General features: G+C 42.6%; 1 protein-coding gene across 1 annotated transcript; it reads right to left on the bottom strand.

The window, feature by feature from the left end:
- Window positions 1-1,359: 1,359 nt before the first annotated feature.
- Window positions 1,360-22,637, bottom strand: LOC134065698 (alpha-2-macroglobulin-like). Its single transcript, XM_062520702.1, has 36 exons — window positions 22,480-22,637; window positions 20,641-20,821; window positions 20,083-20,242; window positions 19,932-19,984; window positions 19,129-19,149; window positions 18,841-19,009; window positions 18,470-18,554; window positions 18,030-18,153; window positions 17,674-17,794; window positions 17,482-17,591; window positions 16,429-16,596; window positions 15,957-16,193; window positions 15,627-15,839; window positions 15,356-15,505; window positions 12,332-12,487; window positions 11,335-11,422; window positions 10,572-10,722; window positions 10,246-10,471; window positions 9,950-10,076; window positions 9,411-9,532; window positions 8,958-9,009; window positions 8,704-8,787; window positions 8,430-8,606; window positions 7,731-7,806; window positions 7,314-7,470; window positions 7,126-7,200; window positions 5,403-5,492; window positions 4,764-4,938; window positions 4,479-4,669; window positions 3,902-4,117; window positions 3,657-3,790; window positions 3,429-3,519; window positions 3,284-3,352; window positions 3,081-3,186; window positions 2,957-2,995; window positions 1,360-1,979 (listed from the first exon to the last, which is right to left on the bottom strand). Exons 1-36 carry the CDS (start codon window positions 22,560-22,562, stop codon window positions 1,969-1,971), a joined length of 4,488 nt encoding a protein of 1,495 aa, XP_062376686.1. The 5' UTR covers window positions 22,563-22,637; the 3' UTR covers window positions 1,360-1,968.
- Between the last annotated feature and the right edge of the window lie 3,022 nt (window positions 22,638-25,659).

Raw genomic sequence — 25,659 nt, 5'->3', positions numbered from 1 at the left:
CACCATGTAGGTTGCACGCACACACACACACACACACACACACACACACACACACACACACACACACACACACACACACACACACACACACACACATTACACATGCACCAAACGAGATGAGGCTCTGCATGTATCTTCCAGAGGAACCTAAGGTTTCATGTAAGACCAAGAAACTCAGTACAGTATGTATATTTGTAAACAACGTGAAATGCTTGTTAGTGTGCTTGTAGTGCTATTTTTTTCATTTCCTGGGAATGAGTTTCCTCTGAAATGTTTATTAATGTTTAAACTAATTTAATTTCACCCGCAGGTTGGAGTGCATCATTTAAAAAAAAAAAAAGAATTCCACTTGTAGCACATGCAGTGTTATGCCCTTTTGACACACCTATGGAATGACCCAGGTTGGAGTTGTGCAGATAGAGGTCATGCCCCTGTAACTTGTGACACAGATTGACATGAGATTTGTATAAAGTTGATGTCTGAGCCCTTCCTGATTGTAAGTGTACATACTGTACCTAGTCTGTAAATACATTGCATTTTGTGGAATAATGTCTCTGCATGTCCTCTTCTTAGAAGCATTTTCTTTACACTGTTTCCCTTTCTAATGATGTAGAACAAATAGAGAATGAGAGACCAATATTTACATTAAAACAGATTTTGTCCATATTTGTTATGAGTGAGTGTGTTATGTACTTTGTGAAGTTATCACAAGTAGTAATGCTTGTTTACAGTAATGGCCACTGCTGTTCCTCTCTTGATGGTTGATGATCCAACATCAGATGTTGCTGCATTACAACTGAGTGAAATGACACCCATTACACCTTTTCTTGTGCTTCCAGCAGACTTACATACTAAGACCTTTATAATTTTGGACACCCAGAAGAACCTGGGAGCAGATTTGAATTTGTTCAGCAGGTCCATCTGGAAAGGCTCCCACTGACGCCTGTTTCTGAACTTCTCATTTAACGACTTCCAAGAGCGTAACCAGCAGTGAAATTAAACTTAAAATGGTGCATTAAATTGGTTATTAAAATGGTGCATTATGGGTGTTCCCATGCTGCCTTGCATGCTGCTAAGGAAGCCTGGAAACTACCGCCCTAATTTTTGCCTCAGATAGGGGACCAATCACAGAACAGGGGGGAAAGCAAGACGATGATGAGCTATGTACAGACGCATTTGATAGACATCCATGGCGCCCAATGAACGGATCTGGGCATCTTTTCAAAAACGAGAAAATTAATGTTTGGTTGCCAGACCACATCTCATTGAGAAGTGGTAGGTGCTAGCCAGGCTAGCATTAAACCCTTACCAACCAACAATCCTCCAAATCCCCAAAACAGTATGAACATGAGAAAAATCTTAGGTTTGAAGTATTTATTACAGATATACAGTCAAATACGTACAAGTGATTCAAAAAATGAATCTAGTTAATGACACACTCTTGGAGGGAGCCAGTCGGTTAGTTAGTTAGTTAGTCAGACAAGAGTATAGAGTAGGCTTGCATCTGAACGCCTGGTCGGGAGTGGCTTGACAAGGCTTGTGGCTAGCATTATTTATTATCATCAAAGGGTGTGCTAACTCGTACCTCTGGGTTGCTCGGCACTAAGGTGACATTACACTTCAGACTTGACACACTCCTATGGTATGCAAATTCCTTACTGCAGAAATTTCAGAGAACAACACTCCTGTCAACAGTTCCATTTGGACATGTTTTATTTTTTTTAAACGTAGACTAAAAGTTCCATTCACTGGACCAATCAGCACTTTCTTGGCTGGCTCCTGTAGCCAGACCTGCACTGAGTCAAAGGTCCTTATAAAATGAGATTGATCAGTGTGATTTTTGGTATGATTGATTAATGAATGCATTATTTCGACAGCCCCAAGTATCAACACATTAGCAAGTTAAAGTGTTGATGAGTGAAATGTCATAATAAAAGAAATATGATTTTCACTTGATGACTTCTTCCTTTAGCTCTCCCCTGTGGTACAAAACAAAACACACACTGACTTCAGAAAAAAATGGAATCAAGCATTTGTTATTTGTCATGTTGCAAAAATATATAGCTTTTCTAGTCCTCAAGAAAACTGAATGAACAAATGTATCCGGTCATAGTGAACTGTACAACGAGGACCTGCTGAGAACAAACACAACAGAAGGTCCTAGTAGGGCAGGTCACTAATCTGGGTAAAACCTGCCTGAACTTCCGGCGAATTTTGGTTTCACCCGACAGCTCAAGCTGGAAACCTGCACATCTATCTCCTCTGTTCTCTGCCAGAACCTTTGGCTCCAATCAGAAACTAGCTTATCCAAAAGACGCACTGGATCGTCTGACTGGTTCAAGGACTATCCAAGCATACAGAGTCATTTGAACGATGCCCATTGATCATGCCTCTTTTGCAGTAGAAACAAAGCGCAGCCTCCCCATACTAATGTTCAATCTTAAAAGATTGAGCTTAGTATGGTGATAGCCTAGCCTGACGAGCCAGACCCACATCAAGATTTAGGGTCTGGACACTCACCGTAGACAGGGCTCAATCGGAGGGGTGGGATAAACAGTTGTCTTTCAAATTCCCTCCCCGCAATAGGATAACGCTAAACGAATCATCTTCTTGTTTTCAAGTAGCAGGATGCGGAACCTTCCCTCTCCACGCAATAGGATAACGCTAAACGAATCATCTTCTTGTTTTCAAATAACAGGATGCATTACCGTCGCAACTTCTGGTCGCATGTCAGTCACCATTATGTTAAGCCCACCCACTGACTCTATACACGCTGTGATTGGCCCGCTTTTTATTTTCCATTTCTCAGCTCCTTGCTCTACGGAGCGTTGCTAGACTGCCCCGCCAGCCAAATTACATTTGCTGCCGCTAGGGACGTCTAGATTTCTAGGCTAGTGATAGCCAGACTAGCAGTTCCCTATATCTGGATACGTTTGTTCTCAGCTGATGAACTGACCTGCACAAGGGGAGGAGTACTCTGCCTCAGCTTGGTCACCTATATGAGAGACATTTCATGGTCAGGAGATTACAAGCACAGCTGTATCTATGTTATATGTATATACTGTACATAAAAAACGTACTGGTTTGGTAGTAGTCATAGATCTTGACCACGGCTGGCTTCAGGTTGGTCACTGGGAGTTCCTGTCGGATGGTCAGTTGGTAGTGAATAGGTTCATCCTTTGGAACCTGTTTGGAAAGAAAAACAACACATCAGATTGACAAAGTACTGTAAGTAGGTACAGTATAGTTACGTGAAAGCCATGATTTTTACAGACTGCCTCACCTCTGAGAGATATACAAAGATGTGGTCATCTTTCTGATCGACTCGGTCCACTAGTCTGCTCTCCTGTAGCTGTTAAAACACAACCTTCATCAGCAACAGCATGGATGGTGCACAGACTAACACAGATAGAGAATGGACTACATACTCTTTCAACAGAGGCAGAGTCAAGTGTGAAGCCAGATAACATTTTCACATCTATTATAGCCATGTTGGTGCTTGGCAGCTGTCCATTATACCTGCACAAGAAAGGATGAATAAGTGTTACAATGAATAAAGTGACTGGGAAAAGTATAATTTAGGCTACAATAACTGTTTTGACAATTTCTGTTACAAACAAAACAAAAAACAACTGGAGTGGCGTGACATTGCATACTGGACTGTGATGTCAAGGGTAAAGGACTGTCCGTTGGCTTTGTTGCACTCTCCCTCAGTCAGAGGCTTGGCTTGAGTCTTAATGCTCAATGTGGAGTGCTCAGTGGGAGTGGGGATGTTGTAGAAAAGAGCCACCTGTCACAGAAGAGGGTTAACCCATGAATGAATGAATGAATGAATGAATCAATCAATCAATCAATCAATCATCAACAGTTTACTAATGAGAAGATTATCTTTCACACTGACCCCCACAGAAGCACATGCAGAGCCCGTCACTTCAACGCTGTACTTCCCAGGAATGTCCTGCAGTGCTGACTCCTGGTACAGTAGTGTGTTGTGCTGGTTCACATCAAACTGGTGTTTGTCGCCACCTGCTGACTGCACTGTCACTGTGCTGGAGCCATGTGGGCTGAAGACCTTGGTGGCGTACAGAGCCAGAGCCTGCAGTGCCACCACTGTGTCCTGAGAGAATAGAAACCCAACCCTCAGTGTGGGCAAATACTGAAGCTGGAGGAAAGCTCACAATCTTCAACACATCAAAAGACATTTAAAAGATAACTCTTGCCAGGGTGTTTTTGTTAATGTTCTCAATATGTTCGGTTGAGCCTTCTTAGTGTTTTAAAAATAGTGATTTTAACACCATCATGTATCAAAATAGTAGTGCCCCTACCATTCCCATTCAAAACGCCACTTGACCCAACACAGATAAGCTTAAAATTGGCGCTTTTCAGGCGTAATTATGCTTTTGACTCACATTCACAAAAACACCATAGGATGCATTTTGGTGAGAGTTATCATTAAAAAGGAATTGTTTGTGGAGCACCTGTGTGGAGGAGAAGCCTCCATATGGATTTTGCTGCTTCACCAGCCAGCTGACAATCCTGGAAGCATAGCCCAAGTCGGCAGCAGTCAGTGTGGGTTTGGTGAGAACAGCTAAGAGCACATAAGAACTGGTCTCCACAGCCAGGGAATCAGCTCGCTTTGATGAGGACTGAGACCAGTGCAGCAGACTCCCTGAGAAGACATGAGCCACTTGAGATAAAGGAAGCAAGTTCAACTGTTGGTCAACATGTGTGTCTGTTCAGGCGCAGTGCTATGTCTATCCTACCATCAGAGGTTGCTACACTGTCCAAGCGTTTCAGAAGTTCAGCTCGGATTTCCTCTTCTCCAGCAAGACTGAAGGTGTAGGCCAGTAGAGCAGTGGTGTAGGTGTTGGTGGTGTCAGTTTTGGTGCTATCAGTGTTGATGGCGGCATCATCGAGCGGTTGTGGAAAGATTGGGATCTATATATATTAAAGCGAAAAGGTCAGTTAATACTGTAGTTAAAAGAATGTAATGTACGTAAAGTAAAGTAAGTAAATGAATGTACTAGGTTTTTGTATAAAATGGAATTAAAAACATATATTGTCGATATAGCCCTAATTGTTTATTTATCACGGATGTAAAGACCTTTAGTTTTAGCTACAGTTGATGGAGTCATCACTATTTCTCTTTCACGATGCCATAGCACAAAAGTCTGCAATAGAGCCTGTGTGCATTGGCTTAAAATATAGCCATTATACGGATAGGCAGAAATACTCTGCTTCATTAGTAATGCCTGAGAAAAAGACATTCTAAGAGGCCAGCCCAATAGAATCTCAGCCTGCATATAGAGCTTAAATAGATCCAGAAAGAAAATAATAGATTCTGAAACTAAGCCTGTGAGTAGACCTTTTTCTATAGTAACCAGCACAAGTAATTTCCTTACCAAAACTCCTGGTAGTGACATGTCTAGAGAAATATCTCGTGGAAGTGGTTCCCCTCTGTGGTAGGACTTCAAGAATGTCATGGTCTTTTCCTGGAACAAAATATTGGGTTGTCTCAAACAAGGTTATTTTTAAAAGGAAAAATATAATAGTACATTTAATCCACGCACTAGTATAACATATTGGTTTCTAAACGTTTCTTAAAGTATTGTGTCATTGTGTCATTGAAAAGCTGGTATTTTCAACAGTTGGTGCTCAGTTCAACAACAACAAAAAAGACATCCATCTGCTGTTGCTATTAGACATTATTTCCACACACTAACCAGTTACACAATTTCAGTTTCATTCAATCAATCCCTGCACCCAAGTTGAAGGTTGTATTTCCTTTAGAATATTTCTATTGACCCATCCCACTCACGTGACCTTAGTAAGAGCGGCTGCCATTTTGGACATGTAGTGGACTGAAGTTTGAATGCAATGGATGAGAAAACGTAAATGAAAAACGAGTAAAATAAAAATGCAGAAAACACCTTCACTGTCCAGCGATGTAGGGCATTTACAGGGTGAGCAGAGGGATCGTCCCTGGAGCCGGTGGTCGCCATCTTATTGCAGCTAAGGTTTGTTTACGTTCACATTTAACGAACTGCATGTCGCACACTGAAACAAGTTAGTATCAACCAGTGGCATTTTCTCCCGGGAGCTAAGGCCCTATCTTGTCCGACAATCACTATTGTAAATACAGGACTGTTTTGTGCATTCTTTCTTTGTGTGGAGATGTGTGAGGGAGGGAGAGAGAGAGACAGTGCGTGTGTGTTGCAGTTACCAATGACCCTCGTCCAGTCTGTTATGTCTTTTACATGGTCTGTAGGTTAGAGTAGGGATAATCAACGACGCGCCGTGCGTTTATAGGAAAATAATGCACGTTCGAAGTGGTAATAAGGACCCGACGCCGCAGGCAACAAACAACAAACAAATAAATACGTATTCGTCACTTGGCTTCCTCGGAAATGTCCCTTACGCCTCGTCACTGGTATTAACATAGCATTAACAAGTTGACCATGTTCGATTCCACTTATGCATGTGAGAAATCCTAGTCTATTTAGTTTAGAGGAGAGCTTAATTTAGTCAAATTGTGTTCGCTCTCGAAAGCTTTGCCCGCGGACATGCGATTGATCTTGCAAACGCAAACACGCATGCCAGACATCTCTATCACATATTTAAAAATATAAAGACAAACTTGCGCTCACGAAGCAGACGATTAAAGCCTCAATGCTTGCATAAAACGTCACCTCACTGAATATGAGCCAAGGCCATCAGCAAGTCCATGCAGCACTAGAATGGGCCTGATGTTGAGTTTCGTAAATTACATGTCAAAGATATGTGTTGATAACTTTATTGTTACTTTGAGGCTACTGTAGCAGGTGTAATTATGCTTCTCTGAATTGGGAGAGACGACCTCTGTTACACTACCAAAGGACGCTGTTGTTCTATTCCTTTCGATTATCCTTTTAATTGTTTCCGCGTGTTAGCCGTGGTAGACTACTGGTAGTTCATGTCCAAAATGGCACTTACTTTTGCTCTGACGTCACGTGGGATGGGTCAATACTTCCTTTGAGTGGGCACCCCACACTTTACAAACTATTGTATAACACCATAGTCTGGATGAGACCTCTGATAAGTTTGAGCTGGTTTGTTTCAATTCAACAGAGTAATCCATTTCCTCACCGTTACAGTCATATTCAGCTCCAGCAATGAGGCAGCGATGTAAGCAGTTATGGTCACACGATCATTTACACCTCCCTGCAAAACAAAACCAAACTCAATAAAACAAAGAAACAGGAAACCCACATCAAAAAACTAAGTAGCCTACTGTTTAACTACGTCATTAATACATGTATTATCATTATAAGAACCTTCATTCTGTTGTTGAAGAGGTTTCCTTGCATACGGTAAGCACCACTGAAACCAAGTTGTGCTTCCAGCCAGCTCTTGGCACTGTTAATAACGTCATGGTCAATGTAGATGAAGGACTTTGCTTTACCAAACGACCTCAACACAAATGCAGTCAGCCTGGAGGAAGAGTTGAAAACAAATGCTGTCAAGTCTTTTCAGATTATTACACAACATTTTATACTATTAAAAAGATCATATAGTTTGAACTGTATCATTGTAGATGGTTTGTTTATTATGTGTGTCTACTGCTCTTGTTACATAGTGTTTAATACTATTGTTTAATAAAATTCTACATGTACTGTAGATGGACTTTTCTTAGTGTTCAGTCATGATTGTGGTTGCCATGGGGTTGACTGCACTGCTTGGGTTCAACTCACCATGTGTTTCCGTCTCCTCGACCAAATGTGCTGTAGGCTCCGTCACGGTGCTTGTAGTTAAGCTGCCTCTGGTATCCTGTTGGTTACATTTGGAGATGAATATCAATATGTCCAAATGAAAGCTCTTCCGCCATTTCTCCAGTCCTTTCTAATTTGCATTCATTACTCCACGACAGCCACGTTAAGAAGGACAGTTTTTTTTAGTCCTTTCGATTAAACTATTCCGATTTAAACACGTGTGCCGTATCGTGCTCTCAAGCGCTTTAGAATCTTTGATCGGAATAATCATTGTTGACAACTTTTCCTTGTGAAGACTAGCAGGCAATCAGATTGATCATATACAGGCTGTTCAATTGGAATGAAAAGAACGGACTACATCTTTCATTCTTATTAAACTTCTGATCGGATCAGGCATTTTTATTCCGATTGAGGTGTTATTCCATTTGTAATTGGATTAAAAGTGTCCATGTAAATGTGGCTATTGAGTTGTTGCTGAGACTAAGTAAATGCTAAATGCAGACATTTCTGACTCCATATCCCCTCTGAGTAATGGGCAGGCCAAAGCTAGACTCTGCTAAGTTAATGTGGGAAAGTTATTATCTCTGTTACTGGTAACTGGTCACTAAAAGCTAGTGTGTCAGAGGTTGTATTTGTCTGAGATACAGAAACATTTAATTCAAAAGCAAAATAACTTCTCACCACTTTTCAGGAAATTGGTAGCTTTTTCCTTAATTTCTGCAGTGAGCTGGCCAGTGTTCTGTAAGTACTGCAGAATGTAGATATTTGGGGAGAGGATGGCAATATTCTGCTCCCCACAACCATAAGGCATCTTCAGGAGGCTTTCAATGTTCTTCAGAGCACGACCCAGGATGTCTCCTACAGGGAGAATATTGTATCAGACACATGTTAAGACTAAGTTACTATAATTACTGAGACAGAAATATTATAGAACTTTGAAGACATAAGCATGTACCCAGCACAGACACTGAGGCTCTGGCGGATCCCTTCACTACATCTGCTGGGGGTTTCAACTCCACCTCATCGGTTAGAGCTCCCCCTGTGGGAACAATGTGAGAAAAGTGGAATTATTACAGAATTAATTTGCATACAAATTGCATCTACTTATATGTGGTACCCTTACTTCATGCAAAATTGTGCCTGAATATCAATATGGCACAAAACCATAAACAAGCAGTGGGAATATAGGAACAGTATGGAACAATTCACCTTTTGGACATAAGAGCCTACTGAAACTTTCGGTCTTCTCAGTTCCTTCCGCCTAAAAACACAAAGAACAGAGTATATAAAAAACTGGAACACATAACTCATAATTCATGATTAATGATTAATGTGTAGTGAACACCTCTTGTGTTTAACCTGTGGTTCTGTGAAGAGAGAGAACAGAAGTGTGTCGTGTCTAGAGCAGGGGACCTACAATACAACAGACCCACTACCATGATAACAAGAGCAGTCAGGCGACTGCAGAACCTCCCCCTTAAATAAGGGAAGCATGACATTGGCACAAAGAGTGCAGATAAAAGTTCTATCTATTTTGTCCTGATCCAGATGTTCTTGTAGGAGGACAGAGATATTGTGACGGGTGTGAGCAGACAGACACGGATGGACATACTTGATTACAATACCAGAGGCGAGGGTAATAATATATTTGGCACCACTTACCTTCACCAGCAGAGGGCGTGTGACTATGTCTATGCGACCTTTCTCTGGTACAGACACAACCTCGTTGCCACATAGCCCCTGGGACTGAGTGGCCTCTGCACCCACAGTGACATTCATCAGTCCTGCCAGGCAAAATACACTACATTACTTTCAGCAGTAATATTTTTATACCATACTTTTCCATACTGATTTTGGGACGAATTCTGCCCAGTATATAGCTACAGTCTTGTACTTATTACAGTGTCACACGCTTGCGTCTGCCAACCTATGCCTCATTTCGTCACATTTCCATAAACGAACTGATTTCTTTGTCAGTGTCCGAAAATCCATGCAGTGAATTTCATTGGCTGGCGCTTGCACGATCCGTCAAAAGTTGAACATTTCGCAACGTATCCCAGGCAACGCATCGGACCCACAATTCAGTGCGGCATCAAATGAAGTCCAGCCAATGTAAAGTGAATGGGAAAACAACGGACGAACGTTGGCGGACGCAAGTGTGTGACTGCACCGTTACAGTGAGTTGTGAAGTGTTAACTCACCAAGCACAGAGGGCACCAGTGTCCATTTGAAGGTGTTCCTCCCATTTGCACACAGACAGGAGGAGTACTGACCATCAGAGGAGGGGGTCAGAGTGAAGTCTGATGAAGGGGCCGGAGTCACTGTGACCTACAGCATCAGAGAGGGGCTTGTGTTTAGCACACACTCAAAACTACTGAGAGGAGTGCAAGCAATGAAACTGTATATTTATAAATGTGGTGGTAGTAACAATTCCAATAATTGTAACTATGACAAGTTTTTATTTTTTTGAGAACTGTCCAGCTATGCATCTCTGTACCATGATGCACTTGGGTAGATAGTTGAAAACTGTTGCTTTGAGCTCAAAGGTCTCTCCACGGATGATGGAGTACGGCAGGGAGAGCTCCAGGAAGAAGGGCTGGAAAACTGTGAGCTGAGCTGGTGGGGCCAGACCAAAGCCCTGAGGGGACAGGCAGAAGGCCTCAGTCTCCCAGGTGGTGATGGTGTCAGGGACAGTGAGAGGAACTTGTGCTTCTCCAGACTCCCTGTGAAGAGAGCACATGTTAAAGAAATGGCTGTGGGTTTGGGGACGGAAACTAGAGTAAGACAGAAAAAAGATCCCCTGATTTCTATGGGGCCACTCACCCGACCTCTGCCAGGTCCCAGATCCACGTCTCTGGGAAGACTGTGCGAACCGTCACGCCAAATTCCTCTTTAGAACGGCCTCCTCCCCCCATTCCTGAAGCACTGGCCATGGAGTAGTACACCCTATTGGCCACAGGGTAGTCCATATAGCCTGAAACAGAATATTATTTAAGTTTTTGGTGGATGAAATCATTTCCATCATGATTGCATAATTTGTCAATCCTGGTCATGCAATCACTACATGAATACTGTATGTCCTACTGGCTTGAATACTATTGCAAATGCATGCACAAAGACATTCATTATTACAAGAGGGAGAACTGGTCTCGCATTTCACTTTTATTAGGGCCCGAGCACCGAGGTGTGGCAGCTGAAACAGTGCCTGCACTGTAGGTGCAAGGCCCTATTGTTTTTGAACAGGTTATTAGGGCCCGAGCACCAAGGTGCGTCCGCTGAAGCAGCCACTGCACCATAGGTGCAAGGCCCTATTGTTTTTGAACAGATTAATATTGCAAATGCATGCACAAAGATATTCAAGAACTAGTCCCACATTTCACTTTTGTTATCAGTGTTATTTAACAGGTGATACGTTCTATGTAGCTAAGGTCATTGATTTACTTTTGTTGCTCATGTCAGTAGCTAGACTATCTTGAGTTTTGTTCAAGAATGTTGCAGATTGTATTCAGATCTATTTCAATCCATTGTTTGTGATTACAATGATCTAATGACAAAAATGCTTCAAAGAATTGATATAGAGTCATACCATGACCCCTGTGATATGTCTCTCCCCTAAACATTAAGCAGTTAGGGAACCGTAGAACCAAATTTGACACCGTCTTCAGTCCCACACTCTACAATAGACAAAGACACATGATATTGGTTATTAAGTAAATGTAAATCGTAAATCAGGCTTCTTGGCCAAGTATACTTGCGTATACAAGGAATTGTTTCTCTGCATTTATCCCATATATTTTGTGAGTTAGTGAACACACACAGCACACAGTGAACACACAGTAAGCAGCTGCCTGAGCTGCCTTCATACTGGGGAGCAGTGAAGGGCTACAGTAGGTGCCCACATTTTTCTTACTGGTTGGGGATCGAACTGGCTAGATTATGTTGACCGCAGGAGTAACGAGTCTGGCAAAAGGCTAACAGTGGAAGTGCTTGGGGCAGGCTGCCAAACATATCCAAAAGAAACATTTTAACCACTTATCATGCTAAAAATAGTACTTCTGCAGTAATATGAATAGAAGCTTCCATTGAAGCTTAGTTCCATTTTTTTTATCCTAGTGACTGAACTACATAATCAACACAAACTAGGTTACATTGGTGCTGACAACTCCAAGTTTGTGGGTTCAATCCGTGGAAGAATTTAACCTGCCTTCTTTTTGACTGTGTGGATCAGCCCCAAGCCTTTGAAAGGGCAGTTTTTCAAATATCTCTATTAATGTCTATTGTGCTTCTTGCATTTGGTAAATGTATAACATTGTCTAAATAAATGAATGACTGATTTTATATGACTGTGTTACCAATGTAAATGTATGTTCTAAATGTAAAACACTTTGAGCTACATTCTGTGTATGAAAAGTGCTATACAAATAAAGTTTATTAGCATTATTATTATTACAAATGGAGGATATTCATCATCTATCAGCATTAATCCCACACCTAGTAAACACTGTATAAATTCCCACATACATATTTAGCACTGTTATAGAACTAGAATTATATATTATATGTACTGTATTTGTTTCATTTACCTTAAAAATCTGAAACGCCCCAGTATCACGGTCACGGCGCTGCGAATGGAAGTATGGCATGGAGGAACGCCTGGGTCTGACTTTAAGGCATTCAAGAGGATCTTCAACATCATAAGGAATTTCTTCACTGGGTGGCCTTGGTAATAATCCAAAAATCTAGGATAATAGAGATACAGTAGTTCAATACCATCTGAGAATTACATGCAAAGCCACATCATCAGAAAACTCAGAGAAAAGTAAGCTGGTCATAACAGTGACGTTTGACAATCTATTTACATTATTCAACAATGGCAGGCATCACCCTAGGTGAGCGATAACATAGTCCGCTAGTCAGTAAATCTATTTAAGGAACGCTGATAATCTACAACAACCATTGTAAAATCATTGTAAACCAAAGAATCTTGGTGCGTATTGCTTAAAGCAGCACTATGGCGTTTTAGTCTAAAGTAGCGAGCTAGCTACCTAAAAGGCCTGCAAAACCTTGCAAACACCACCCCAGAGCCTTACTGGCACTGCTTGAAGGCCCTGGTGTCTTTGCTGATATACAGCAATGTCTTGCTGCTTTTTTTTCATTTTTGCCATGTGTTCTTACCTGGAATACAGAACTATACAATGCACATCCAGGATGGCTGGTGTGAAAGACCAGAATGTGTTTTTCTGTCCTTCACGTGACCACATATACTATCCAAAGGAATTTGGACACGCCGAAATCGTGTGATGAAAATATACCTTATAAAGCGGCAAATTATTGCATAGTGTTGCTATAATTCTATAACCTGACTTTCGCCAGATCCTGTAGTTCGCTGTCTGCTTCACACAAGGATCTGGGACTTCTCGATAGGAGATGTATTTCTGAAGGCGGGTCCTTGTAAAACATCCTCGCATGTGATTTGATAAACCACTTGCCTGTTATCTTGAATGACGTGCTAGGCTTCTTCAAGCTCTTGCCAAACCTGGTCGGAAGAAGAGTAAAAACATCCTTGCCACCAATAACTGTCTATAAAACTATTCTCTGTTAATCTTTTAAAGAATGAATACTCGATAGATTCGACAAAACGGTTGAAATAGCAGAATCAATGTCAGCACAAGACTCCTCGCTGCGACATTGTTGTTTGAATCAAACACTCGCTTCGGCGCCCCTTATTGGTTTATAATTTTTTGATCACTGGAATGAGTTTGGATTGCCCTCGAGTCCAGACCCTTGTGTGGAGCTCAGCGAAACGCCTTTGGTGGAGCATGGCGGAACTACAAGGGTCTGGCGAGAGTCAGGCAAATAATTCTACTCTACGTTCTTGGTGCAGTTGGGCCTTAACACTGAGGGGAAGATGTACTAACGCTTTTGCGCCCACTTCAGGCGTATTTGTTTCGCAACGTGCGTATAAAAAGATGGCCAGGTATGTAGGCTACTAACAAGCCGCAATGAGGTGAAGGCGCAGACTGCCTGTCGCGGGAGGTGAGAATGGCAAATTGCGCTTTTCCGTCTCATGCATATGGATTTATGGGAGTGTCAGATGATAGTAGGAGGTTTGTGTAAAAAAATTAGCCTGATTACCATCGACTTTCAAAGGCTCTGCGAGACTTTAGTCTGACCAACAGCCTGTGCTAACACGGTTTCTTGCCAGCGCTGGTTGACCCGCCTCCTTTAAGTGCCTCGGTTTGCTACTGGTAGATGTCAGAAAGCGGATTGCCGAGTTTAAACCAATAACAACACTCTTTCCGCTGCCTTGAACACGCCTCTACCCAGAGCCGTTGGAGCTGCTCAAAGTTGATTGGTTCTCGACCAAAGGGGGCAGTTCCGCAGATTTCGGGAACTCAGAAATCCTTCTCAATGAGCAGTTGACCAGACCAGCAGCAAAAGCCTGAAGGCGTTGCGTCACTGGGAGGGCGTGCCAGGCTATAAAAAAAATGGGAGGAGAAGCTTAACATGCGCCTAATTATCTATTCCCCTGTACTAAATCTGCCCGTGAAAGCGCACGTCTATTTTGCGCCTAAATATTTCCGCCTTGTAAAAGCAGGTGTTAAATGCGGTTTGCTGTAAAATGCGTCGATAAGAGAATCATTCAAAGACAACAAAATCGCTAATTAGACCACCAGTTTTGCGTCTTTGTACTACATCAAAAACAACCTTAACTTTCGGTGGCCTTTCGAACGTCTACTTTCACTTTCACGCCATCCGCTTAAACTTTCCTACTTGTTAGATTTGATCCATCTTCCATAGCCTACGTGCACAAGTAAGCCTAGTTTGAGTAGAACTACTGCTCTTCATTATCTTCTTGCTTGTTGACATTATGCATTGTATTATTTCATGAACGCTAAACGTTGGATTCCTTTTAATGTTGTCATCAGTTAACTTCATTCAACTGCGCTTCTAATTGAAGTGTCGTTCAGTTGTTGTCCTTTGCTAATTGCGTTAGGGGGCGGAGAACGGCGCAGATTACCCAACGAATTTCAGGATTGGTAAATAGGACGTAAACTGAAGTATTATAGCGTGTGCTTTCTGCACGTTGGCCTTGGCGCAAACAACATTACGATCGCTAATCTACGTACATCTGGCCCTGAGAGCTCAATATGTGAGGAGATTTACAGTGTCATTGGCTGCGTCCGAAATGGAAGGCAGCTGTCTGCTGCCTCTCTGTCTTCAACTGTCTAATCATGAGTCACTTGCCATAGCAGGCATCATGGTAGCAGCTATGAACTTTGTTTTGGACGGCTCTGCAAGATAGCAACACATAACAGCGGTGCCGTGCCAGTATATCTATGCAGCTAACTTTAATCAGTGGAGTTAAAGCAGAGATGTTCTGAAGAATTTTTGGTTGAAGGCAGCACAAGGATGTATGCTGCCCATGATGCTGCCCTCATGATTCAGTAAAACAAATGTATTTTGGAAGACAGCATTTTATAGCAATATTTGATTTGGACATAACTCGATGCCTTGCTGCCAGAGAATGCTATCTTAGTAGGCAGGATTTTTTTTTTCCATTTCAGACACAGCCATTGTGCTGTCTTCAATGCAGCTATGCTAACCTTCTGGGCATCAAGGCGTTTCCCTGATTCCAGGATAAAGATGCTCTGATCCACAGCACTGAGGCCACACAGAGAGCCAGGCTGGGCTGAAAGCTGCAGGGAGCTCTCCTCCCCAGGAACCGCTTCAGGGGGGGAGAACTGCACCGATACCTGTAATGCAGAGCAAACAACTGTAAAACTACAACTGGCAAAATATAAACAATAAATATGTGTGAAAAACTTTTCCAAATTCCATTTTTTTACATTTCAAAACAAGGAACTGCTGACACACCTTATTTCTGAAGCACTTCTCTGTTGAGAGGGTTTGGCTATTAGCCAGGACTGTCTCACTAGGTAAGATACAGTACACGAGGACTTTCAATGAGGGAGCCATCTCAGCATTGACAGGGAGCTGGAAGGACACCTCACCCTCAGTTACTGGTAGGGAGCCCTTCACTGAAGCCTCAACAAAACCGTGATGAACAATCTGCCCTTTGGATAAAACCTGCAAATGGAATCACACAAGTAAACTCAGTATCATCTTACCACAGGAAGTGTTTTAATGATATAACATGCCAATGATGTAGTTTCTGACTAGATCTGTAACCTGTGATCCACATACCACATAAATTACATCCACAGACTCTGTGCTGAATGTTTCTCCAATGAAGGCGTACTTAATGGTGATGGATACGTCTTTGCCACACCGAAGAGTTTCATCGACAGCTTTTATAGTCAGAGAACTGTATGATGCTGTGTGTGGAGATGCTGGTAGTAATCTGGACACAGACTTTGTTGCAGTCTCATAATGTGGAGTGGCACGTGGAACATATTCCACAAAGTCGGCTGCTGTACTTGCCTAGAAAAATAAAAAGGCTATTATTCCCTATGCGTTTACCAACAATGCTCGAAAAATCTTTGTCAAAATATAATGTTTGACAAAATGTTGAAGGACCAGAGAATGTGAATAGCAAAGCACCGAGAAACAGCGATTATAACTGAGGCATTAACACACAATACTCTCAACCACATACTGTAGTGTTATTATGTATTTTAAAGGACATTACAGCTTAGCCAGCCAGTTTTACGCTTACAAGGAGCTCAAAGTTTCCAGGGAAAAGAGTAGTGTTAATAGAGAACTGGGCCTCTCCAGCAGAGTCTGTGGTCAGGTTCAGTAGGAGCTTTGAACTCCATCTCGGACCTTGAAATAGATGGACCGCTCTGTGAGCGATGCCAGTGCCATTGTAATGGGTTGCTTTGATCTGCAGAGAGAACAAACAAGAACCATAAATGCATGCAAGTTATATGCAAGATGTTATAGCACTTTTAGGCTCCAAACTCACAACTGCTTAATCACAAGTAATTGCCTTCTCATCTCTGCTAGCTAGAGGACTCATCCTATTGCAGTGGAAATCAGCCAACCCACTGTCACTTGGATGCTGGGTGACCGATGTGTGTGTGTGTGTGTGTGTGTGTGTGTGGGTATGTGTGTGTTTTATGAACGCTGCTTCCCCCTACAGACAAAGCACACTTAGTGAACATGTACTAAGGATCTAGAGGTTTTACAATAGACCTTTGGAGTGGGTGAAGTGAATTCTGCTAAGCTAGGCTAACAGAGGGGGTGTTAAAGGGGAGCCACACCGGGCGGGCACGTAACTGAAGCGTTCCGTTCACGACACATAAAATCCATTTCAGAAGACTGGTCTATAATTTTCGAATGTACGCGCCACTGTCGCTTCTGGTGTAGCTACTTCCATTGCTTATTAGTGATTATTAACTGCTGCAGCATACGCTTCGTGAATGGAGCGCTTCAGTTACGCGCCTGGTGTAGCTCCCTTGTTAGACTGGAGGAATACACTCACAGAGAAGAGAACCTGCGTCTGCTCTCTGTACTGAGCAGGATGTGGCAACAACACTTCATCAGTAGGGTAAAACTAACCTGTCTCACGACAGTGCAATGTTATTAACTATTGCTTTTCCCATGTATCATTCACATTAGGGCTCTACATTTCCAGGACTAGAAACTGATGTCACCACACCACAGAACACACACAGCAAAACACAAACACAGTGGCTCTCACTCTTGTGACACAAACAAATTAACTCATAAGCACACCCGAATGTCTACACACTGTATATTTTCTTACCTTGCCATCCATTACTGCTCCCTCCTCAATCACTCCTGGTGTATCGACAAATGTTAGTTTCCCAAGCGAGTAGTCCAATCTTATGTCTTTTTTTTCTTTCCGACTGATACCTGATGAGAAAATAAAGTAGTGTTAACATGGCACCTTTGGCAGATAAACAATAAGGTTTTTAAAAGTGTCCTGTTGGCTCACCTGTTCCTTCTTCAGCTACAGTTGCACTGAATCGGAAACTGCTCTTCAGTTTTCTACTGAAGTCAGGTTGTGTAAACATTACCATATTAAAGACATGAGAGGCACAACCAGATTCACCCGTCTGTGGGAATCAAACACATACATATTATACATACACACACACACACTTCAGATGTTTGCATCTCAGCTAAATGTTTTCAACGTGTGAATCACCATGTGTGACATAAAATACAGAGAATTTTAAACACAACAATAATGTGTCAGAAGTCTTCAACTGCTTGTTGATGCTGTAATGTTAACTTCAAAGAATGTTACCATCCAGAAAGCAAACATTGCGTTTTAGGAAATAGCCTTACCTCTGCTAATGTGTCAAAACAAGGCGTCTCTGGACTTAACATATCATCTTCAGCTCGATAATGATTTAAGTCTCGACACAATGACATGGAAACTTTTCCTGGTACAGGCTGGCCAAATGTATACCTAGCAACAGGAGGAGTTCCATTTAAAGGCTATAATGTCAGACAACCAAAGGAAGGAGTTTTTAACAAATCAATCAATTTGCTATGTATATGTAAGTGATTGTGTGTGTGTGTGTGTGTGTGTGTGTGTGTGTGTGTGTGTGTGTGTGTGTGTGTGTGTGTGTGTGTGTGTGTATTCGCTTGTTAGTGTGTGTGTGTGTGTGTGTGTGTAGGTGTGTGTAGTGATAATCTTGTTTTGTTAAGAAATTAATTATTTCCTTTTCTTGAGACAATTTGCTTTATTTATAATTATATCTTAATTATAATGCATCACTTACTTAGCACACACTTCCAGCTTGAGCTCTTGCGCTCCTACACTGACGACCTCTGGAGCCTTCAGAGTAACCTCGAACTTGGGCAAAACTAAATGGAAAAAAGTTACTTAAGAGCACAGGAAGTGGCTAAAACATGTCCCTGTCCAGAGAGGGAGATTTGCAAACGTTTTTACATTTTGTTTGTGCATTTTAATCAAACTTAACTTCAGAAGTCAAAAGCATGTGGAATATGATATCATGTGTCAGTGATGTTTCATGGGTACAACATGTGAAATGGTTTATATATCTACATATCTATATCTATATATACATACAGTGTATCTCTCTCTATACAGTATATACTGTATGGATACGACGGTAAGTAACAAACAAACCATATTTTTTCACTTGAAAAACATGTGACTGATATGGTGTTTGACTGCCATCTACACCGAGCTTGTATGGGCCCTGAGGAGCCTCTGGGTTTAACACGTGGGAGAGCTGCACTATTTTGCCCTGTGATGTCACATCAAGCCACTGGGCAATGGTGTTGCCTCGGCTGTCCTGTGAAAAGTGAGAGAGAGAAAACAATTGATGGCCTTTGTGTGAGACTATGCTAAGAATTGAAGATTTGAAAGTGAGAGTGAGAAAACTACACAACATCAAGAGGATTTTGTTCTTACCTCCAGGAATATGCGGTTGTACTGTAAAAACAAGAGCATACATGAATGAGTTGATACTTTTTTCCAAACATCATATCATATACAGTGTTGTCATACAAATCACTTTTACTTTTATTTTGTAAGAGACATGGGTGTGTTTCTCCTGCTAATAATAAGGTTTACATTTATGTATGTTTTTATTTTTCAAATGTTATGTTTCTGTGCCACCCTTCTCAGTGCCCCAACCTCAAACTGTTAATTTAAGGTAAATAAAGCTTATATAGTGTAGGGTGTATTTAAAATCATATCTCTGGTTGAGTTAATTGGACTGATATGCTCAGTTGCCCAGGTGTAAAGTACATAGGTGAAATAGGTCAACACTCAAGGCTAAAAACATGTGGCAGATATTCACGCTGAACACAAATAAAATGTGTTAGCTATGAGTGCTAATCTTACAGTATCAGCACATTGATCAGTAGCCTACCAGTACAAGGCTGTTTGCATCTACTGTAGGACCCACAATTTCCCTGTAGTTAAAAGCTATAACTTAGTTATAACACATGCACCCTACGCATATGGATACATGCTACAGCTGTTAAACCCACAACAAACTTGTCTAATATAACACATAACCTGTAGTCAAGATGTAGGGTTTTATAATACTTTGAGGTCCAAAATCATTTCCAGTTTCAACATCATGTTAATGTGCCACTTGTGTTTGCTCTTGTTTCTCAACACTCACAGCTGACCAATCCTTTCCCTGCACTTCTGCATAACCTAGCAAGGTTTGTTTGACCTCATGGTAGTTTAGAAACGCCTCTCACCTTTCCGCTGAGTGGAATGAAGTCGGTGTCTATGGTGACCACTCTGAAATGCACTGTGGGCAAGAAAAGTGTGAGAATCTGCTTTTGCATAGAATACAGTACACATGCTCATATGCATACCTCTATGCATTGTGAGTCGGTGTGGACATACCTGTTTGGCCTGGGCTGTAAATGGGTTTATCTGTCTGGATGAAGGCTACAGGACGAGGTTTTGGCTTGAACTTCACCCGACTTTCTAAGGTCCAGTGAGATGTTTGACCTTTGACCTCTACTATGATTTTCTGCACAGAGTCTTCTTTCACCAAAGGGGCCTATTTAAAGAGCAGAGTAAACACTAGATTCACTGGGTGATAAACACCAGGTACAGTGAACCTTACCCGGGGGGGGGGGGGGGGGGGGGGGGGGGGGGGCAGGGGCAGACCTTGGACTCGGACAGTCTTCACTCTCATCAGACACAGTGTAAACTGATCTCCTGTCATGACCGAGACAGCCAGCTTACACACACACACACACACACACACACACACACATGCATGTTGTCAGTCAACTAGTGAGGTCAAGGGGAGCAGTGTGACACAATAAGGCCTACAGTACTTGTAATTGTACTGGTGCGGCACAAACCTTATTACGAAGCATTTCTTATCCACGCCACTCATTCAACAGCCACTTGTAGAGAGTTTCATATGGTTACAGTAGGCGAGCTACTGACCTGGAACTGGTAGCAGCGGTGAAAGTCCTTGTCTGATGCTTCCTGGTGCAGCATCTTCTTCTCGTCTCCATTGGCCAGATACATAGACATGAGCAGAGTCTCGTTTGGACTCAGGAGGCTGGCACAGAGTTTGGCTTCGGACTCTGATCTCATCTGGGCAGGAAAGGTCACCAGGAAAGACCTGCAGAGATGAGAAACACTTTCTTTAGTGTCTCCCCCATTTAAAGGTGGGGTAGGAGATCTTTTTCTGGAGCATTTTTTAACATATTGCTTGAAATACTCTTCACACCCCCATTGCAACCAATTAATCAAAAGTTTTGACACAAAAATTAAAAGTTTTAGTGGCCTCTAGAACAAACAATCCAGGAAAAACACTATCCAATCATACTGAACGGACTGTTAACGATGATTGGATTCTGATGCATCTATCAAACTGCAATCTGCTCCTCCCTACCGCTCGTGAACAAGCATACATACAGATGGCATCTCGTCATAATCGTGGTTACCGCCCCCAGTTACCGTGGTTACCATGGCTGAAACACCCCCCGTGGGGGAAAACATTTGTGTTCTGCTAGCAAGGTAGCCCATTGACTTTCATGTGTGATGTTAGCATGTTTTCCCCCACAGAGGGGGCGGCAACCTTCTAACCGTCTGTATCTATTGCACGTTCTTGTACTCTGGAGGCGTGGCTTCGGGGGGAAGTCTGAAGAAAGGGGTTGAGACTTTTGGCCTGTGTATCTTCAAAATGCAGCTTTGCTGGAATCGTTTTCCAGGATCTCCTACCCTACCTTTAATCGCAAGAACCGACATAACTGAAAGCAGAGACACGTATATATGAGGAGACACTGCACTGGAAAAATCGCCCACTGAAATACATGGGGTAACTTCGTAACGCAAAGATGGCGGGTGTTTACACCGGTTAGCACATGTCCCGCCTCTTCCAGTGCCGTTGCTCCAATCATTTTGCCGATCCTTGGCGGTCACGCAGTCCAAGATTACCAGTAAGAAAAAGGCTTTTTAAGCGTTAATTTGATACAAAACCACCAAACCTTTTCAGCGATTTTAGTCTGATTTTCATCGTGATTTCAAACATGTGATTTTTGTGTCCCTTACACCTCTGAACATGGACATACAGCTCTCTCCCCATTCATTTAGATAGGGCCTGGTCTTGTTACGGTCAAACTCGCTGCCTGACCCCATGGCCAATATGGCTGCCGAGTGACGTGACTTGCTTTAAAAAGACTTTGCTGAAAGTCTAATATCTTGGCAGTCTTTTTGACTCAGCTTTCACTTTCACTAGCCTTATCAATGCAATCCCAAAAGCAGCCTTCTACAGTATATTCTTATATAGCCTGAGTTTATGCTTATCTATTTACAACGCACATTTAAAACAATTCTCAATTGAGTTGCCTCTCTAAATTAAATAGGTAGTGAAAATATTCAGAACCATGAAAAGCGTTTACTGTCACAGTCTTTAACACCATCTCAGATCTCACTTCATGTTACTCTCAGTCCTAAATCAGAGCTCAAAAGAAGCATAGATGGCTTGCCAAGCTGCCGACTCGTGATCATTTAGATTTTCTAATAGTGGCAAGGAAGCGATTGCATCATAAACAACAGTAGTTTACAAAAAAAAATAATAATAAAAAAAACATGACACCGTATAACCTGATTTATATGCTTTCCCTCGCGGTCAGATACAATCACCAGCTCATAGTCAGTACTTATATACGCAAGCAACTCTTAACCATCTCATTATGTTCTGATTAGTTCAGTCTCTCTCTGTGCCATTTCCAACAGCAGGAGTTATGAGAGCAGTGTGGAGAGGGCTGTACTCACGGCTCTGGTGTTTCTGTGGAGGAACAGAGAGTGTAGAGGCAGCTCAGCAGCCCTCCAGCAATCAGGATCCTGGTGAGGGCCATTCTACTGAGCCTGTCTGCAGGGGAGAGTCACACACCAGTGCTGCTCCTCTGCACTGAATAGTCTTATATTTCAACTGCCTGATGGAATCAACACCCCCCACCCACACACTGACCCACATTTAGCACACATACACACACACACACACACACACACACACACACACACACACACACACACACCCACACCCACACCCACACACCCCAATGACTAACTTGCAGCTATACTGATGGCCTGTTTTTTGGAATCATCATGTCAATATGACCTGTGGCCTTTACCGGAAAGTGTCAATAAACAGAACAGATAACATATCTGGACAATATTTAAGCAATGAGTAATCTCTGGTATTTTATTGCATTTGATTTCTTGTAATTGTGCTGATTATTTTGCACTATTACACTATTTTGTCCAGAGCCCAGAAGGTGTCACAGCAAGATATCTCTGTATATCAAAAGGATGTGCGGTCATTTTACTAAATTGTAGTCTCATTTTACTAGATTTCACTCAACTTAATAAATTGTGCGCACGATTTTGTACCGGTAAATTGCACGCACGATATACTACATTGAGAGCACAATCTAGTAAAATTAGACCAGCACATGCATGCACCTGAGCAGAGGTGGAGAGAACAGGAGGGAAACAGGGACAAAGAGCACTGGGAACATACAGTAACACAACACAGGGAACACATACAGCCGTAACAGTGGTGATGGCCGTGTCCAAAAGTCAAGGGCGCACGCTGGATAGTACCTTCTTTCCAGTAGCGTCTCAGTTAGCTTGCTCCTCAGTATGCGTCCCTACCTACATTTGGACAGCACAAACTAGCTGGCATCACCTGACTCGGGGAGGGGGGTGTGTTGACGACTTGCATGACGTGTGGAGTTTGACCTGCGCTGCGCAATGGATTATGGGATATCTGAGAACAAAAAAGATGCATCGATGCACGCTTGGAAATCACGCCAAACGAAGTACCCATCTAGTGAGAGTGCTTGACTTTGGGACAGTCTATTCTGACGTAACTTCCAGAAAATGCACGCTGCCCAGCGTGTGTACTTATGTTTCAGACACAGCCGATATGTGTGTGAACTATAGTAGCCTGAGTTGACTGATTTCCTGTTTGAACCCTTCACGATTGGGACAGGAAGTGATTTACCACTTATAAAACACAAAGTGCACTATGTTTTCACGAAAACATGGGCACTTTTCCGCTTGAAGTTAATATTTTTCAATTCGCCTCTGCAATTACACAAGGCTAACCTGAAAAGGGGCATCAAAAAGGCCAAACACAACCACAAGCTTCGCTTCAAGAACAACTCTGACCCCTGACACGAGTGGCAAAGAATCCAGGCCATCACAGATTATAAAACTATTGACTCCATCCCCACTGTCACCGACATCTCCTTGAATGATGAGCTGAACCACTTCTATTGCCGCTTTGATAAGAGCAAGGAGGTGGCCATCAAGTAAGAATAGAAGAATAAGAATATATACTTTTTTGATCCCGTGAGGGAAATTCAGTTCTCTGCATTTAACCCAATTTAACCGAATTAGTGAACACACAGCACACAGTGAACACACAGTGAGGTGAATCACACAACCCAGAGCAGTGAGCTGCCTGCCCAACCAGCGGCGCTCGGGGAGCAGTGAGGGGTTAGGTGCCTTGCTCAAGGGCACTTCAGCCGTGGTGGACTAGTCGGTCCTAATGGTATCCCCGGATGCGTACTCAGGGCCTGAAAAACCGCTCTTCGCTCACCTAAAATTTCATCCCTCTCCGGTGAAATCGCTCCACGCTCGCTGAAATTTAAAAGAGGGAGCACTATCTGATGTTTTTACCGAAGTAGACCTACGCCTATAAGACACTGCCCGCCGTCATGTCATCCGGAGAAATCTTCCGACATGAAATGTTTAAGGATGACATGAAATGTTTAAGGTTCCCATTGACTCCCATTGACTCCGATTGACCGTTTCTAATAAAAACTATATTTCGTGGCCCCGGCAGTGGCGCAACTGGCTGGGGCACCTGCACCGTACGCCGGCGACCCGGGTTCGATTCCCGCCCCGTGGTCCTTTCCGGATCCCACCCCGACTCTCTCTTCCACTCACTTCCTGTCATTCTCTCTACTGTCCTGTCCAATTAAAGGCATAAAAAGCCCAAAAAATAATCTAAAAAAAATAATTAAAAAAACCTATATTTCGCAAGCTCCGCTCCGCGCTCAGCTCCGCTCACATGCCCTGCTGTGCAGTGCCGCTGACTGAGGTTTGGACTGACATTTAATCTGTCACTAGCCCAGGCAGCTGTCCCCACATGCCGTAAAACCAACCCCATTGTGCTGGTGTCAAAACACTCCACTTCAACAAGCTTTCATGACTTCCGTCCAGTTCCACTCACCCCCATCATCATGCTTCAAGAGGCCGGTCCTCCTGGCCCACCTCAAGACTTGCTTACCACCCTCACTGGACCCCTTCCAATTTGCCTACCATCCGAACAGGAGCACTGAGGATACCATCTCTACAGCACTTCAGTCTGCCCTGTCCCACTTTGACAATAGCAATGTACAGTATACTGTATGTGAGAATACTGTTCATTGACTTCAGTTCAGCATTCAACATCATCACCCCCTCCAAACTGATCACCAAACTCAGTGAATTGGGCATCAATACCTCCCTTTGTAACTTGATTCTGGACTGCCTAACCAACAGACTTAAAGGTGGGGTAGGAGATGATTGGAGCATGCTCTCTGGAGCATTTTTTAACATATTGCTTGAAATACTCTTCACACCCCCATGCAACCAATTAATTAAGTTTTGACACAAAAATGAAAAGTTTTAGTAGTCTCGAGAACGAACAATCCAGGAAAAACACAATCCAATCATAATGAACAGACTGTTAACGATGATTGGATTCTCATGCATCTATCAAACTGCAATCTGCTCCTCCCTCCCACTCGTGAACAAGCATTGCACGTTCCTGTACTCTGGAGGCGTGACTTCGGGGGAAGTCTGAAGAAAGGGGTTGGGACTTTTGACTTTATTTTCAAAATGCAGCTTTGCTGGAATCGTTTTCCAGGATCTTCTACCCTACCTTTAAGTCTGTCAGGT

The sequence above is a fragment of the Sardina pilchardus genome, chromosome 19 (assembly GCF_963854185.1).
Source record: "Sardina pilchardus chromosome 19, fSarPil1.1, whole genome shotgun sequence".
NCBI lineage: Eukaryota > Metazoa > Chordata > Actinopteri > Clupeiformes > Clupeidae > Sardina > Sardina pilchardus.
Note: the sequence above shows the minus strand (reverse complement) of the source record. Positions and strands in the feature narration are given on the sequence as shown.

Excerpts from the sequence above, each read along its gene's own strand:
- LOC134065698 (XM_062520702.1), bottom strand. The coding sequence starts at position 22,562 with ATGGCCCTCACCAGGATCCTGATTGCTGGAGGGCTGCTGAGCTGCCTC. Across the intron at positions 10,077-10,245 it reads ATCTACCCAAGTGCATCATG|GTCACAGTGACTCCGGCCCC; the intron begins GTACAGAGATGC and ends CTGATGCTGTAG. Across the intron at positions 4,939-5,402 it reads TGTCACTACCAGGAGTTTTG|ATCCCAATCTTTCCACAACC; the intron begins GTAAGGAAATTA and ends TAATATATATAG.